Below are 15960 nucleotides of genomic sequence, written 5' to 3'. Positions count from 1 at the left end.
GAGCCCTGAGGATGAGGACATGATTGTGCCCGGCAGGAAGTGTGGTGCTGCCGGAATGCAGGCTGTCCTGGGGCTCCTTCGGCAGCCTGGCGGGTCTTATTACAGTGATTAATTTCGAGTTATCAGCAGTAATGCAATCACCATCACAGGCCAGGAAAGCCCTCTTCATCACTCACAGCCCAGGCTGGGGCGGCCTCGGAGGAAGAGGGGCTTTGTTGCTGGGGGGGGGGGGGGGGGGGGGAGGGGAGAAGGAAGGAAGCCAGCGTCCCAGCTCCCGCCTTCCCCAGAGGGGCCACCGGGTCTGCAGACCTAGGCTGGCAGAGGCCGGAGGCCGCGGCCCCTCAGGTGGGGCTCGCGGAGCGCACCCAGCTGCCTCATTGATTGGACAGAAGCCCCCGGACATGTGGGGAGGCTGAGGCAGCTGCAGGAGCCCGGGGGCTTCTGAGGACCCACACGCCCCACATCCGTCAGTCTCGATTAAGGAGGGCCGCCGGAGTGGGGGAGGCTCTCCAGCCACGGCAGCATTGTCCTGGAGACGCCTGGCCGGGGCCGAGGGAGGAGGAGCTGGGCGTCGCTCTCGTCTGGAAAACCATTCATCCCGAGACGGTGATTGAGCCCCCGTGACGAGCAGGCATTGTCCTGTGCTTGCACGTGCCGCACGAGGGGCAGCAAGAGGTGACTGATCAGGGACGCACGGGTGTCTCTCTCTTTATGGACTTTCAAAGGCACCATTTGGCATCCTGAGCGGGCGATCGATGAGAGGCAGCTGACCCCCCTGCGGCCACCTCCAGGCAGCAGGTGGATGGGCCCACGTGGCGGACGGTCGGAGGGCCTCTCTGTCGCCTGCTCTACCCTGTTAGCAAGGCCGGGGCCCTTGCCGGTGCGGGGCTGCTGGCCATCAATTTACCCTCTCCTTTCGCGCTGAACGGGAGGCTGGGACCGTTGCCGTGTTTCCTGATAAGTTATAGCCGCCGGCCCCCAGCCCTGCAGCCCAGAGGATCCCAGCACTCGTATAAATCAGACTGGTGAAAGCTGAGGCTGTCATTTTCAAGAGCAGGGCATTCATTCATCAGCAAACCTTCACGGAGGGCCCGCCAGGTGCCCGGGCCTGCGCTGACTGTAAGATAAGACCGGCGTGGTCTCAGCCTGCCAGCGGGCTGGACAGACACACCAGCACGCGTGACAGGTGCCAAGGGGGCCTGCTGGAAGGAGCCTGGACTCTGGACCCAGTTCCATCACCTCCTGCGTGATTTGGGCCGGAGGCTCAGCCCCTCTGAGTCTTGGTTCCTTCACCTGAAAAGGAGCCGCAAGGACACCTAGCTCCCAGGACGGTGGCAGGAATGACGTGTCCACGTAGCACAGGGCCAAGCCCGGTGCCTGGCACCTGGGGGCCCTGTAGATGGTGAGCTCCCTCTTTCTCCTCTGCCCCCGCTGCCTGTGGTGAGCCCACCCTGGACCGTGGGAGGCAGAGGAGGGATGCTGGACTCCACCCGGGGTGGACAGGGAAGGAAGTGCCAGTGGGAGACGAGGGGTATGACTTCAAGAATAGGGGCTGAGGGGGGCGCTCGGGTGGCTCGGCCAGTTGAACGTCTGACTCTGGCTCAGGTCAGGATCTCTCTGTTTGTGGGTTCAAGCCCGCATAGGGCTCTGTGCTGACAGCTCAGAGCCTGGAGCCTGCTTCGGATTCTTGTGTCTCCCTGTCTCTCTGCCCCTTGGCTGCTCGCACTCTGTCTCTCAAAAATAAATAAAAACATTTAAAAATTTTTAAAAAGAATACGGTCTGGGGAAGAGTGAGGGTTGTAAGGGCATGGGGCGTAGGGGGGAAACAGGGGTACCTGGAAGGCAAGGAGACAGAGGAAGGGCTCGTGGAGGGTGCAGGGTGCTGAGAGAAGAGCTGGGAACTGTACCAGCCACGAGGAGCTCAGAGGGCTGGTCCCACCACCGCCTGCAGGACCAGGGGCTGGGACGCCAAACTGTCTGTTGCGGTGGCTCAGGCCTGGGGCCTAGCCTGGGAAGAAGCATCAGTGGGCTTTGGGGCTGGAGAGAAGGCAGCCGAGCCACAGAAGGGGCCGGCGGGGCAAGCAGGCCCACCGCAGGGACACACACGGCCGGGTGGGTCACCTGGAAAGGGCCCAGTGTCCACCCCGGAGCGCAGCATCCCCCTCAGACACAGGCTCACAGGTGGAGGGAGGATTCGGGGACCCGAGCAGTCATGGCCCACGCAGAGAGAACTGCCCAGAGCACACAGGTGCCAACGGTACAGATCGGGACACGCTGTGGACACACACAGTCTGCAGCCGGGGAAACACAGCATACGAAGCGCAGAAAACACAGTCACAGAGCAAGTGCATCCGGACAGACCACAGCAGGGTGACCCGTTCATCCCGGTCTGTCCACGACTTTCTCACTTCACTTCCGAAGCTCCCGGGTCCCGGAACCCCTCGGTCCCAGGCAAACCGGGACCGCTGGTGACCCCAAGTCGGAGACACGCAGACGCACGTGGCCTGACACATTGAGTCGCACACAGAACAGAGACCAAGCTCACACCCGCACACACCCAGGGACGGGCACGTACAGGCTGGGACGCGCACACGTACACATGCACACGTGCACACACCTACGCCTACACCACTGAAACAAAGGCCAAGCGCATCTTAGAAAGGGGGAAATCAGCCGTCGCGTCAGTGGCCAGTGGGACGTGGTCCCTGCTCTGATGTCACGGACACGCTTCAGGGCTGGAGGAACAGGAGCGAGCCACCGCGGCGGGCCCCACACCACGCTGTAGACACCCGACACCGGCATGTAGTGCTTGTCCTTCAGTGGTGTCCCCGACAGGCAGTCAGCGTCCCTCTCAGGCGGTGTCCCCGACAGGCAGTCAGCGTCCCTCTCAGGCGGCGTCCCCGACAGGCGGTGTCCCCGACAGGCGGTGTCCCCGACAGGGTGTCCTCCAGCAGGAGAGGCAGCCTTCCCAGCTCCTCCGTGACACCCTCAGGCTGGCTCCCAGCTCTCAGACCCCTGCTCTCCTGCTGCAGCCTACGGGACATCCCCTTACCTTTCCCTGCCTTTCGAGCCACCAGGCTGTGCTCTGCTGCTGCCTCGGTCTGAGATGTTCACCCGGCAAACTCAGAGCCCTCCAGCTTCCCTAGGTGTCCCCTTCCCTGAAGGCTCCCGGCCTGACCCTGGCACAGTCCTTCCTTCCTGCTCCTGCATCACGGGGATGCTCCCGTGTCCCTCTGTCCCTGGGCCTGTCCCTCTTACTAGGGGCTGGCTTGCTACTCGACTTCTGTCTTCCCTCCACCTCATGGAATTTGGGGGCCAGCCTCACCCCTCAGCTTTTAGGAGCCTCAGACCCTGGATGGAGACAATCATGGATTCACACCCTGACTTCTTTGACCTTGAGCGAGTCACTTAACCTCTAACCCCCAGTTTCCAAATCTATAAAGTGGGTGTAATAACAACCCCCTTGGGTTAGTTTGAGAATTGCAGGCCCTTGGACAAAGTAGGTGCTTCATAAATATTTGATGGATGAGTGAAACCATCGCTCCAAGGACAAGCCAGAGCTCCGATGGGGGCTGGTGGACGAGCCAGGACTGAGAGGGGTGCACCGCCCTCGGTTTTCATGAGTTCCTTTTACCTCTTAGGGCAGACGTGGCTGGGATTTTCGTTTCCACGTCACAGAGGAGGACACTGAGGCTCACCGTGCTTTGACTTGCGCCACAGGGAATGGGCTCTCGATGGCAGTCTGGGACTGATGCCCAGGTTGACAGAGTTGGACCTGCCACACCCCTTCCTCCGGCTCCGGGTTTTAAGCAGAGCTGTTCTCCGTAGGTTCAAAGGTCAGAAATCCCAGGTCCCGGAGATCTCCACAAGCCTGATGCCTGGGGCCGGCAGCCAGGGATGCGGGCCCCGCTCCGCTTCATCGCTTGGCCAGGGGCCAGAAGCCCCCCTCCATGTGCGTGATGAGCCAGCAGAGTGGGGTGGTAAGAGCTCACATCTGGGGCCAGCCCTCCTGGGCTCACTGCCCAGATCTGTGCCAACCAGCTGATGACCTCCTGTGCTGCAGTCTCCTCACCAATGACTGAGTGCCACTCACGGGACAGCGGGATAGGATGAATGAATGCACGTGTACGCGTGTGAGTACTCACGGGACGGCAGTGTAGGCTGGACGGATGGATGCGGACGTGTGTGAGTATTCACGGAGCACTTGCTGCCAGGCCTGATACTTAGTAAAGCCAAGAACTGTTAAGGACTTGTGTTTGTTCCTCTGCGGGACTCCGTGGCCGCCAGGACCGCCGCCGGCCTGGTGACGCCCGCCAGCCAGTGCTCCTGGCACTCCATTACCCTGGAAGAAGCTGGCCCGGAAGGGCAGGTGGGTGCCTACCCCGGCCTTGCCCCACCATCCAGGTCTTCTTTGTCCTGTTCTGCTGACTCCCAGATTGTCCCAGCAGTGTCCCCAGCCACAGAGAGCTGTCCTGAAGACCCCCACTGGGACCCTCTCCAGAGTCCCCAGCTTTCAGGGACTGAACTCTGACCCCCATTCTTCCGGCATGAATTCGGCCTGCCTGAGGGCATGGGGCCAGGCCAACGGGCCCCTGGGAGGCTGGGGCTCTGGCCTGCCTCCAGGCAAAAGTAGCAAAGCTCAGCAAAAAGGCCAGGATGGAGGCAGGTCAGTGGCCTGGGGGGGAGCTGGAAACAAGGGGTCTGCAAAGGCAGAGAACAAAGGGGTCTTGGAGAGAGGGCCCAGGCCCCAGCTCCTGCTTCTGAGAAATCTGCATCAGGGGAGGAAACTCCAGGAATTGGCCTTACCCCAGAGGCAACAGCGGCCAGCTGAAGACAGCCGCCTTGGCCTGGACTCTGGGGTCCCCGGATCCCAAGGTGCCTGACCCTGAGGTGTCCGCAGAGGGCTCATGGACTTGCCCCTGTGGGAGCCATGAGGGGCCCTGCCGATCTCCCGATCTCCCGATTTCCCGTCCGGGCACTGCTCGACCCGGCCCTCCCCGAGCTCAGCCTGTGTATCTTCTGCCCGGACCTGCATCCAGCTCCTCACAGGCCAGCGCCTGGGCTCTCCGCCAGCCTCCGTCCGTCCTCCTTACAGGCCGCCAGAGGGACGGGTGCGAGACGCAATCTGACCAAGTCACTTCTTACGATACCTCCTGTGGAATCGACCAAAGCGGCTTCTGCAGGAGGCTCCACGGATGCGGGCTTCAAGCACCAGAGCCAGATGCGCACGGAGGGCCCCTCTGAGATTCCTGGTGTGTATCAGCACCTGAAGGGCTCCCTCATTCTCCTAAATGGCGGTCTTCATCTCTGCCTGCCTCCCTGCCGCCCCAGCAGCCCCAGGGCACACGCTCTCCAACCTCACAGGATGCGCAGGCCCCAAACCCTGGCCCCCGCTGTCTGTTGTCCTCTCTGTCTCCCTGCGTCCGTCTGTTGGTTCGCACATCTGCCATCGTGCTCTCCCACCCCCACTCTGGGTGCTGGGGTCCGGGAGCTGTGGCATGGGCTTCCTCCCGGCGCCCTGGCAGTGTTACCCTCCCACGCGTTCCCGACACTGAAGCTGGGGCAGCTTCGCAAACGGACCACAGGACCACAGCTCACCTCTGCTCAAAACCCTTCCACGGGCCTCCACTCTGGGAACACTGCTTCATGGCCCTGTGTGCTTCTGCTCACCTCCTGTCACCCCCTGCTAGCCCCCTTCAGGCTATGCACTCCAGCCACGCAGGAAGACATGTGGTCCCCCAAATACAGGCACTGTTTCACAGCTCCCATCTCAACACACGTGGTTCTTTCTGATCACGCCCCTCTGGATGGGCTCTGCATCCTGACCCAAGTCAGGCCAACTGCCTGCCTCTCGGGCGCCAGCAGCCCGATCAGCAGTGATCACAATGGTTTAGGATCCCCCGCCCTGGTTAAACATTTGGACCCTCGAGACAGGATCTGGACCTTCAGTGGTCACTGCTCCCAGATCTCAGCCCAGTTCCCAGCTCAGAAGGGTGGTTGGCGGGAGTTGGTGAACAGAAGAGTCAAATTGGAGAAGGAATGAGGGGTGGCAGGAAGGCTCAGAGGGGTAGGGCGATTCTGCCAACCTGTTTGAGGCCCAGGCCTGAGCTGGGTCCCTACCCAGCAGGGACCGTGCAATGGATCCTGAGGCTAGGTCCACAGAGGCACCACGGTGGCAGTGTTTTCTCTGCCCTCTTCACTCTGGGTCCCCCAGGCCCAGTGACAGGAGCCTGCCCTCCCCTCCCTTTGCCCCCTGATGAGATTTCGGGCTCCTAAGAAGCCCTAGCCCCTTTTGTGTGTCCGGGCCGCCTTCAAACGTCATGACTAAGCACCATAGGCTCACAAGGACCCAGGCCCACTTCCCCCAGAAATGCCGAACTGGCTGTGCCCTCCCCATTCCTGGACCCTGCTCCCAGCCTTGGTGCCTGGACAATGCACCAACCACTGTCTTCCCGTCACGGCAGCCCCAGCTGGAGGGTGGACGACTTCACGGGGTCCCTCTCACCCCATCCCTCCATTCTATTACCACGACCTCCTCCCTCCTCTTCTCCTCTCCCCCTTTGCCTACCCACTGCCTCTGCTTCAAGACCTGCCAGTCACGTGCACGCTTCACCCACAGCCTTGACCATCCTCAGGGGCTTTCCCTATGGTCCTGACTCCCAACTCTGCTGCCCTCCAGCCCCTCCAGCTCCTCCCCAGCCCCTCCCCAGCCCTGGTCTTAAGATGGCAAAAGCCTAGGGGCGCCTGGGTGGCTCAGTCGGTTGAGCGTCCAACTGTTGATCTTGGCTCAGGTCACGATCTCACAGCTTGTGGGTTTGAGCCCCGCATCGGGCTCTGTGTTGACAGCATGGAGCCTGCTTGGGATTCTCTCTCTCTCTCTTTTCTCTCTCTGCCCCTCCACTGCTCACGTTCTCTCTCAAAACAAATAAACTTTAAAAACATATTTGAAAAAACTTGCTGGGGAGCAGTGTCGGGTGGGGGTGGAGGCTTGCATTAGCTGGATGGCACCCCCGTTTTGCTCCCTCACTGTAGAGACAGCAGAGACTCTGTGAAGTGAGTTTGAGTGCGTAGCAAGCCTATCCTCTGCCTCCCACACTCAGGATCAGCTACATAATTGGCGGATCCCATTGCAAAATAAAAATGCAGGACACATTGTCCAAAAACGATTAAGGATTTCAAGATGGCAATTGCAGAACATTGAACCAACCACCAAGCCCCCCTGAGGACAGGGGCCTGTGTGACTGCACATGCCTCACACCGGTAAGGCCAGCCCTGCCCACATCTCTTGCCAGCAGGGATGGTCTCTCTCCCCTGTCCTACCCTCCGTGGGTTTCTAGGACAGCTCCTCAGGGCCTCAGGGCCTCAGGGCCTCAGGGCAGGAGCCCAACCCCAGCCACCTCCAGAGGTCCAGAGCCTGTTCAAGCACGGAGTGAGCACAGATTCCTGCAGCCCTCTGGGGGCCCCCTCCCCACTTCCTCAAGGCTATACAACACTTACACCCTCTTCCAACCAATGCTTATTTATGGAGCCCCACCTGGCTGAGCTTGAGCGAGAGAGGACAGGTTGATGAACGAACACTCGGTGACTGCACCGCACGAGCTCAGTTTATGGCGGGATGAACCTGAACAAGAGCAAAGCCAAACGAGGATCATGGGCTTGAGAGAAAAATCATCATATCTGATTGGGAACGTGAATATCACAAAAGAGACAGCACGAGGATGGATTTTTGTGACCAGGAGAGGAGAGGAGAAGGGCATTTCGGGGACAGGGTTCAGGGGCAGAGGCATGGCGGCTTCTAGAACCCCGAGTCGTGCAGGCTGGCTGAGGCACAGGCACGAAGGAACAGCGGACAGAGACCGGAAGGAAGCCTCGGCGTCTGGCGTGGAGGCTCACAGGGCTGGTGGCGTGTCTGTGCCCCTTGCTGGAGACACTACGGGGACTTAGACGTGGTTGCTGTGTATTCGGGAGCAAAGGGAGAAGGGGGACTTCCTTTGTACTGTGCAGAGTCACACTTCTGGGCAGAACAGCCTGCTCCTGCCTAGGGCTCCGGGGTCATTGTGTCCAGCCCTGGCGACCGCAGTCCAGTGGCGCTGCGGCCTGAGCCGCCTCCTGCCCTGGGCACGCCGACGGTGAGGGCCAGCAACCCCGCGGGACCCCGGGTTCCGCGCAGGGCCTGGGCCGCGCGGGGCTGGGCCTTTCCCGCCACTCGCTCCCATTGGTCCTGCGCCAGGGTTGTGTGGGGGTGGGGGTGGGGGTGGGGGTCGGGGGGTGCGGAATAGGACCCCGCACTGGAGCGGTGGGAAACCGGCTGCGCACACCCCGAAGGCACGACCGGGAGTGGGCAGGGCGCGGCTCCCAACCCAGACGGCCCCACCACGCGCTTTATTTCAACTTTATATCATAGTTACTCTCAAGCATGCACACAAGTACAGAGGCTGATGCAATGCTTCCCCCACGTCCCCACCGCCCCGCTGCGGCAACTGTCCGCTCCGGGGCCAGCGCTGTAGCGTCCGACGCGCCCCCAGGGCCCACCCCCGGCTGCAGGAGAGCGGGCTCCGGGGCCGCAGCACCGAGACCGACCGGGGTGCCGACCGCGGCGCGAGGCCCCGCGGGCTGGGAGCGGGGTAGCGGGTAGGGCGGCGGGGGGCGGGGGCGGGGCAGGGGGCGGGGCGGGGGCGGGGCGGGGGGCGCCCTCCCCGGGACTTCGGGCGCGCGGGCTGGGCGCAGAGCGTCAGTCCCCGCCCTGCAGCTGCAGCGAGCCCGCCGCGCCGTCGCCGCCCGCAGCCGCCCGCAGCCGTCCGCAGCCGCCCGCAGCCCGCGCCATGCCCAACTTCGCCGGCACCTGGAAGATGCGCAGCAGCGAGAATTTCGACGAGCTCCTCAAGGCGCTGGGTAAGCCGCCGCGGTCGGTGCGCGCCTGCGAGGGCGAGCGGCCCCGAGGCGCCCCGGACCCGCGGGGGTGGGCCCCGGGACCGGCCCGGGCAGCGGGGAGTCCCCGGGGCGAGGGCGAGGGCGAAGGGAGCGTCCCAGGGCCACCCCGTGGGAGCTCCGGCGAGGGCAGCCCGGGAGCCGCGCGCCCCGCGGACGAGCGCTGGAGGCTGGGCGCCTTCCCCGACGGTTCGGCCTCGTCTCGTGCTGGAGCCGCGCAAGGGGGGATCCTCGCCGGAGTCCGGGACGGGTCAGGGCCTTTACACCGGGAGACTCGAGTTCACCGTGCTGCTCGGGAAAAGCCGCTTACCCCACCCCAACCCCCACCCCGAGCGTCAGCGTCTCCTCTCGGAAATCCGGGCGAGGGTCGGGGGAGGAGTGGGTCCGTCCTGAGGTCCCCGTCTGTGGTCGGAGGGTTTGGAGAGTGCCGGGCCGGCCCTGGGACCTGAGCCCGCGGCGCGGCCCTCCGGTCCCGCGCAGGTGTGAACGCCATGCTGCGGAAAGTGGCGGTGGCGGCCGCGTCCAAGCCGCACGTGGAGATCCGCCAGGACGGGGATCAGTTCTACATCAAGACTTCCACCACGGTGCGCACCACCGAGATCAACTTCAAGGTCGGAGAAGGCTTCGAGGAGGAGACTGTGGACGGACGCAAGTGCAGGGTGAGGCCCCGCAGCCGGGCGGCGTTCCGGATCCCCCCACCCCCACCCCCGGGCCGCCGCAGCCTGTGGCGCGCTTTCCTTGCAGCGCGCCCACAGGCTGTTTGCAGGGAGGATTTGTGCTAGTGGGTTGCCCTGGGCTGGGGAGAGGGTCTGCCCTCACCCCGCCACGCCACCCCACCCCACCCCCGATCCGCCCCGCCCCGCCGCGCTCGCAGCCGCGCGGGAGCTGCCGGAGTCCCCGGGCGGCGGCGTCCGCAGCGGGTGCGGGTGCGGGTGCGGGTGCGAGCCCAGGCGCTGGCGCTGCGGCGCGGAGGTAGCTGCAGGGGCCGCAGGGCCGGGTTGCGCCGTCGCTACGTCTCCTGTCGCAGGTGGAGCTGCAGCGCTCGCCTCCCGCCTGGGCCCCCCCCCCCCCCCGGGTCCCCGGGCCCCCCGGGGACGCTCCGGATCCAGCTTAGGCAGCCTTTTGGGCAGGCACCTCTCCCTCCGGCCCCTCAGCTTGCTGTCTTAAAGGAAAGGCGGAATCCTTCCAAAAGCAAGGCAGATTCTGGCGGGGAGAAGGGCTTTCTTAGTCCTCAAGAGCAAGACTTTTGTATTTCTACGTATATCGGCCCCAGGGATGAACCAGCGGACTGAAGCGAGCGGTTGTACATTCCTTTTTCAGATGGGCAAAAATTGCTTATCATTGATCTCTGGAATAGAGTGGGGGGACAGATGGGAAAAAAAATCGCTGCTGCTACCTTTTCTTAAAAAAGTCTCCCTCCTATTACAGTGTTAACAACAAAAAAAAGTTGGAGAAAGTGAGAAATTGATTTTCACCTTTCCTGAGTGTTGCCTATTTGATCTGCAGAGTGGGACTCTCTGGGCACTGGGTTTGAGAGAAGGACACAGAGACACAGCCCCCAGGAGGTGACCCACGTGACAATATTTGGCCCACAGAATTGGCATGGCCAGAAAACGATGTCCGGGGTTGGAGCTGCCAGGATCTGAGCCTCTAGTCACTGTACCGTTTGTAAAAAACAAAAGAGTGGGTAGAGGTAGTAAGAGTGAAGGTCTGGGAGTCACTAGGAGACAGCCTGGCAGTCAGCAGGGCTCAGTTGGGGACATCACTGGTGGCTACTCAAAGGCTCACGCGACAGCCTGGAAAGTTGGGGCTTTTTGTTCCCCAGATGCTAGTTGGAAAGTGAGTATGTGCACATTCCATATCCCCCTCCCCCTCCCCCCCCCCCCCACACACACCCCTGCCCTACCCAGCTGTAGAGCATTTTGCTTTGTGCAGATACTGGGGAAACTGCAGGGCATGCCCCTTTCACCTCCCACCTCCACCATGATTCCATGTTCCTAGAGGGATGTAACCTGGAAAGTGGCAGCGTTTTATCCTCAGAGCCGGAGATCCCCGGGTTTATCAGAGCGATCTGAGGGCAAACAGAAAAGAAGATGTTATCCCAAAACCGTGCAGGAAGGAGCACCTGGCCTGTTCGTTCTGTGTGTGGTTATAAATATGGTGTCTCGGCAGTTCTAAAATTGTATAGTTCGGATGTGGAGGTTCTGGTCCTTAATATCCCAATTGCTTGAAGGGCTAGTCCATTTTGACACAAATGAAACCCTGCATGCTCTAATTTTATTCCTGGAGATGTAAAGCATGGGTCAGTGGTGTGTGAGTGTGAGTGCAGGGGTGGGATACAAGGTATGTTTATACCCCATAAAATCCGTGACCAGCCCTCTGGGTCTGGACTCCACAGGGAGCAGCACAGGGCTGCGTGCCCCGCTGACAGGGACCATGTGTTGCTTTTCTCCACAGCAGTGACTCTGGTGTTCATTGTTGTCTCTGCTCCCGCTGCCAAGACTGTAATTAATGTCACTAATGGTTTTCCCACCCGCAGAGTTTGGCCACTTGGGAGAATGAAAACAAGATCCACTGCACGCAAACTCTCCTCGAGGGCGACGGCCCGAAAACCTACTGGACCCGCGAGCTGGCCAACGACGAGCTCATCCTGGTGAGGCGCTCGGGCCCTAGATCGAGCCCGCAGTCCCCAGATGACGCCCACAGCGGGCCGTGAGAACGCGGTCCTCCCTCACCCAGAGGGACTCCGTTTGCCCTGGGTTAACATTGGAGCGGAAAGCTTGAGGTGACAGTTTAAGTCAGAGGAAATCACTGTTACGTGTGGGAGGAGCAGTGCAGAGGCAGAGCAGGGCCAGAGGCGGGCTGCAGTGGCCGCTCTGTGCATCCCCATGGCGACGCGGTGGCTCGCTCCGAGCCAGAGCGCTTGGGCTCTGGGAGGTCGCAGGGTGTTTCACTCTGCAGAAGAGTTGTTTTTCTTTTTTTTCCTTCCCCCTCCTCATCCCCCATTTTGCTGCCAGAGAAAGATTTCAGGAATTTTAATACGTCAGCACTGGGAGCCTTTGAGAGCACTTTTACCCCTAGACTTACTTACAAACTGCATTGGCCTTAGGGAGCCCCCACACGTAATGCTAATTCGGGGAGTGTCCGAGTGTAAGTGTGACACAGGGTGGCGGTGGGGCTTTAGAACTGGAAAAGGTGGGCTCGACTTAAAGATATTCAGATTAAAACAATTGAAACATTCCTGGCCACACAAAACTTACCTGGTGAGGCCAAGTTAGAAACCCCTGTAGTTTAATCACACACCTCCTTCTCCTTTACTTTCGGTGTTGAGGGCAAAGGAAGACAGGGAGGACAGGGCAATGCTCACGTCACTGTCTCTTTATGTTTCAGAAGAGACCAAGCTTTCCCTGAAATAACTCCACCCCCCACTGCCTCACCCCCCCCCTTTGTTCTCTCTCATGCATATTGTTACCATCTCCCCTCTAAGACGGCTCCTCCTCGGCCCGTCTTAGCAAATGTCACCCTGTAGTCTTGGGTAGGGAGCCAGCAGAGTGGGACAGCCACCCTGTGTGACCTGGGCGTGGTCCTTCCCTTCCCAAGCTGTAGAATGAGGCCTTACACTACCACGTGACCCCGGTGTCGCCCTCAGCCCTGAAATTGCGTGTTGATCTTGTCTCCACTGCTTTCGTTGAGGCCGCTTGAGCTGGCTTCTCCTGTCCTTCCCCCGCAATGGTCCAAGTACTTTCTGCTTTTATGGAGAAGGCACTGGCTTCCTTTGCAACCTGGTTAATGCTGTTTCCAGGGAAGGAATTCTTGATGGGGTTGGGGGAGCAATCTGAGGCTGACGCATGGGAGTTTAGGAGAAGAAGAAACAAAAGCGTCACCGGTACCAGAGCCAGCAAAGACCTCCAGAGTTCTGGAGCATGGCTGAGGGCCGGCCGGTTTGCTGTACAAAAAAGTGTGATTTTATTAACCTTGTAACATCCCAGCGGCCAGAGCACGGTCTGCTGGAAGGGCTCCAGCACTCCCACCCCCGCCCCGTTCCGCTGTGCGTCCTTCTCTGGCTCAGCCGACGACCATGAGCCTCAGAGGGAGCGTGAATTCTTGGCATCTGAGACCTGAAATACGGGCTTTTGTTTCAAGGCTTGTTATCATTAATAAACCGAAATGCAGGGAGATGCTGTCTCTTTAACAAGAGGCAAATTATCCCAGTTAAGTTGAAATAAGCTTTTCCAGTGCCAACAGCAAATTGTCCCCTGGGGCTGTAAGCCGCCTTCTGTGAAACAGTATCTTCCCTCAGACCACTCCGGAACATTCTAGAGTTTCTTTCAGGAACCTTTCAGCATGGCTGCAGGCTGAGAAAGACATCCCAGATGTGATTGGAAATGTAATTTGCTTCTTGAATCACGAAGCCACTTGTTGGCCTGGGTGAGGGGTCAGATGCTAGGGTGGTCACAGCACGCGGAAAGAGTCAAACCCCCAACCACTCCGTGGCCGTAGAGCTGAAAGGTCGGCACATCTAGAGGTGAATTTCGGTGGGCCCCCTGCCCTCCTTCCCCGGACAGAGAATTGTCTGCACACAGAGGAGGTGTCCAGAGCAGGGAGCACAGGACAGCTGTGCCCGTGTGACCAGGAGCCCCTACTTGGAAAAGAAGTTGGTGATGGGCATTTGCTTCCTCAGTGTCACTCATAACTGGTATTTCCCTGAAACGCACATCAAGGTAATGTCCTAGCACATGTTCCCTGAGAGCCATCTCACAGTCAGCTGATGGGCCCAGACCTGAAGGCCCAGGTTTATCCAGGCTCTCAGCCTCTCTGGGGCCTCAGGCCCCTCTGAGAATCTGAGAGATAGGAGCCCCCCACCCCCCAAAAGTGTATGTCTGCAGACATGCCCACATCAGGTCTTCAGACTGGAGAATTTTGTTTTTTGGTTTTCTTTGTTAAAACATACTGCTTTCCCTGTTCTGACCGCTTGTGAGAGCCCAGGAGGCAGGCCTGTGAATAACTGCTACTTTGGGGGAGAGTTAAGATAAACTTAACTTATGGGTGATACCGTCTCAGGGCCCAGAAGGAAAATCTCTGTCTGTGGAGCGATTTGTGCCCTCCCCATAGCAAACAGATAAACGAACAAAGAGCCATAGAATTTTAGCTGGAAAGAGCCTCTGGGGTCATCTTGTTCTGTTCCACCCGTCCCACTCCAAACCAGCAAGGGAGGCAGGGACGAGCGTGCCCGGCTTTCCCAGCCATGCGCTGCAGAGCGGGGTCTGGAATCCGCTGCTGCTCAGACCAGTTCTCTAGCTTGCAGGTGACTGAGTGCGGGCAGCCACTTCCTGGAAGCTTCTTTATACCCTCCAATGCTGTCCTGCCCAGCTGTCCCCCGTCTCCCCCCCCGCCCCCCACTGGCTCCAGCTGTCCTGGCCCCTTGCTCTCCTGAGAAGACGGAACCACCCCTGAAACGTCCAATATGACTTCTCCCCGCTTTCAGTTTAATTTCTAAAACCAAAACATTTCTTAAGTCAGCATTCACAGGCTTCAGAAACAAAGGAAAATTGCGCACAATTCTGCTCCCCAGCTGCCTCTCTGCCAGCATGGAGCTTAAGAGAGAAAAACAGAAGAAAAAAAGACCGTGGCCGTTAGCATGAGCACAGGGCACAGGAAATTGAATGTCTGTTACCAAGAGTTTTTAACAGGGCAGTAAGTGGCCTTATTAGCGATATGCTTTAAACGGTTTTTCACAGGCATCTGTTCTGATGGTTTTTCCTTTTCTGCAGACTTTTGGCGCCGATGACGTGGTCTGCACGAGGATTTACGTTCGGGAGTGAAGGTGGCCGGCTTCCTGCTGCTTTGGGGGTGGGGTGCATGTTCCCTGAGAAATGTCATAGGTCTGAGCTGCCAGTGGACCTTCCCTTACCCCATACCAACGTTAGGTGACCCCATGTTCCCTGCGACAGTGTGGTAGTGTTCCCCCCCCCGCCCCCCACCCCGAGGCCTCTGTACCTCTGAGTCCCTGGCGCTCCGTAGTCTGGCATCGCATGGTTTGTCAGTCATTAAACTGGTTGGCCACATTTCGAGGCTTTTCCTGTCTCTGAACTGCCTCTTCAGTTTCAGCACGGGGTTACCGTGTACCTGCTGTCTTAGCGCTACGTGTTCTGTGTCGTGGTTGCAGCCTCAGCCTGCCACCGAGTCCCGTGCCGGGTGCATACGGCAGGGGTGGAAGCTGGGCCCCCTCCACCTGGATCCGGACTACAGGTCCAGGTGTGCTGGGACCTCACGGCATTGTTTTCTAATTGGATTAGTCTGTATACTGGTGGTTCCCAGCAGGAAAGGGGGAGCACATTCAAAAGGTTACTTGAGGGGAGCTCAGAATAAAGGGACTGTTTACACAGGCATCTACAAGGACAGGATGAAGGGAATCGACAAAGGACAGGGCAGCACTGAGATTGGAAGTAGGGGAGCCATGACTCCCTTGCGCCTGGGACAGAGGGGTCCCAGACCAGAAGAGCTATCGCCCGGGAGGGAGACCACCATGTGGGAGCTGTGGCAGTGTACAGAAGAATGTAGTCACTGCCCAACCATGGCCCCCGTGTATGGGGGTGGGCGGTGGAGGGTGGAGGGTTCAGCTTGGCTTGGAGCTAGGGGGTTAAGTATCCTGACCGCCAAGCTTTCAGTCTCTGATCTACCCTTGCTACCCACTGGCCAAACACAAGCGGAGCCTAGGGGTGCTGAGGGGCTGTCCCCCCTCCCAGGACAGAGTCAGGATATGTAGGTGGACAGCACTCCACAGTTGCCAACTCTTACATTGTAAAATCTGGTTTCACATAAAACTCTGGATTTCTATTTCCTGAAGAGAAATTTGGGAAAGCCTGACATTCCGGAACGAACATTCCCGCAGGGTCACAGCTGACAACTTCCCCCCCTTTTAAGTGGAGCTCGTACAGTCCACCGCTCCGCGGACCCTGCCACCGTCGTCCCTGCCCTCAGTTACTTTGTTTTCCTGGCTTCTTGGGCATCTCTCCTTGCTGTCCTAGGTAT

At 59.6% G+C, this 15960-nt stretch overlaps 1 protein-coding gene across 1 annotated transcript; it reads left to right on the top strand.

The window, feature by feature from the left end:
• Nucleotides 1–8754: 8754 nt before the first annotated feature.
• Nucleotides 8755–14993, top strand: CRABP1 (cellular retinoic acid binding protein 1). The gene is made up of 4 exons (XM_045448519.1): nt 8755–8892; nt 9409–9587; nt 11468–11581; nt 14700–14993. Exons 1-4 carry the CDS (start codon nt 8823–8825, stop codon nt 14748–14750), a joined length of 414 nt encoding a protein of 137 aa, XP_045304475.1. The 5' UTR covers nt 8755–8822; the 3' UTR covers nt 14751–14993.
• The last annotated feature ends 967 nt before the right edge of the window (nt 14994–15960 follow it).

Source organism: Leopardus geoffroyi, chromosome B3 (genome assembly GCF_018350155.1).
Source record: "Leopardus geoffroyi isolate Oge1 chromosome B3, O.geoffroyi_Oge1_pat1.0, whole genome shotgun sequence".
In the NCBI taxonomy this organism is placed as follows: domain Eukaryota; kingdom Metazoa; phylum Chordata; class Mammalia; order Carnivora; family Felidae; genus Leopardus; species Leopardus geoffroyi.
Note: the sequence above shows the minus strand (reverse complement) of the source record. Positions and strands in the feature narration are given on the sequence as shown.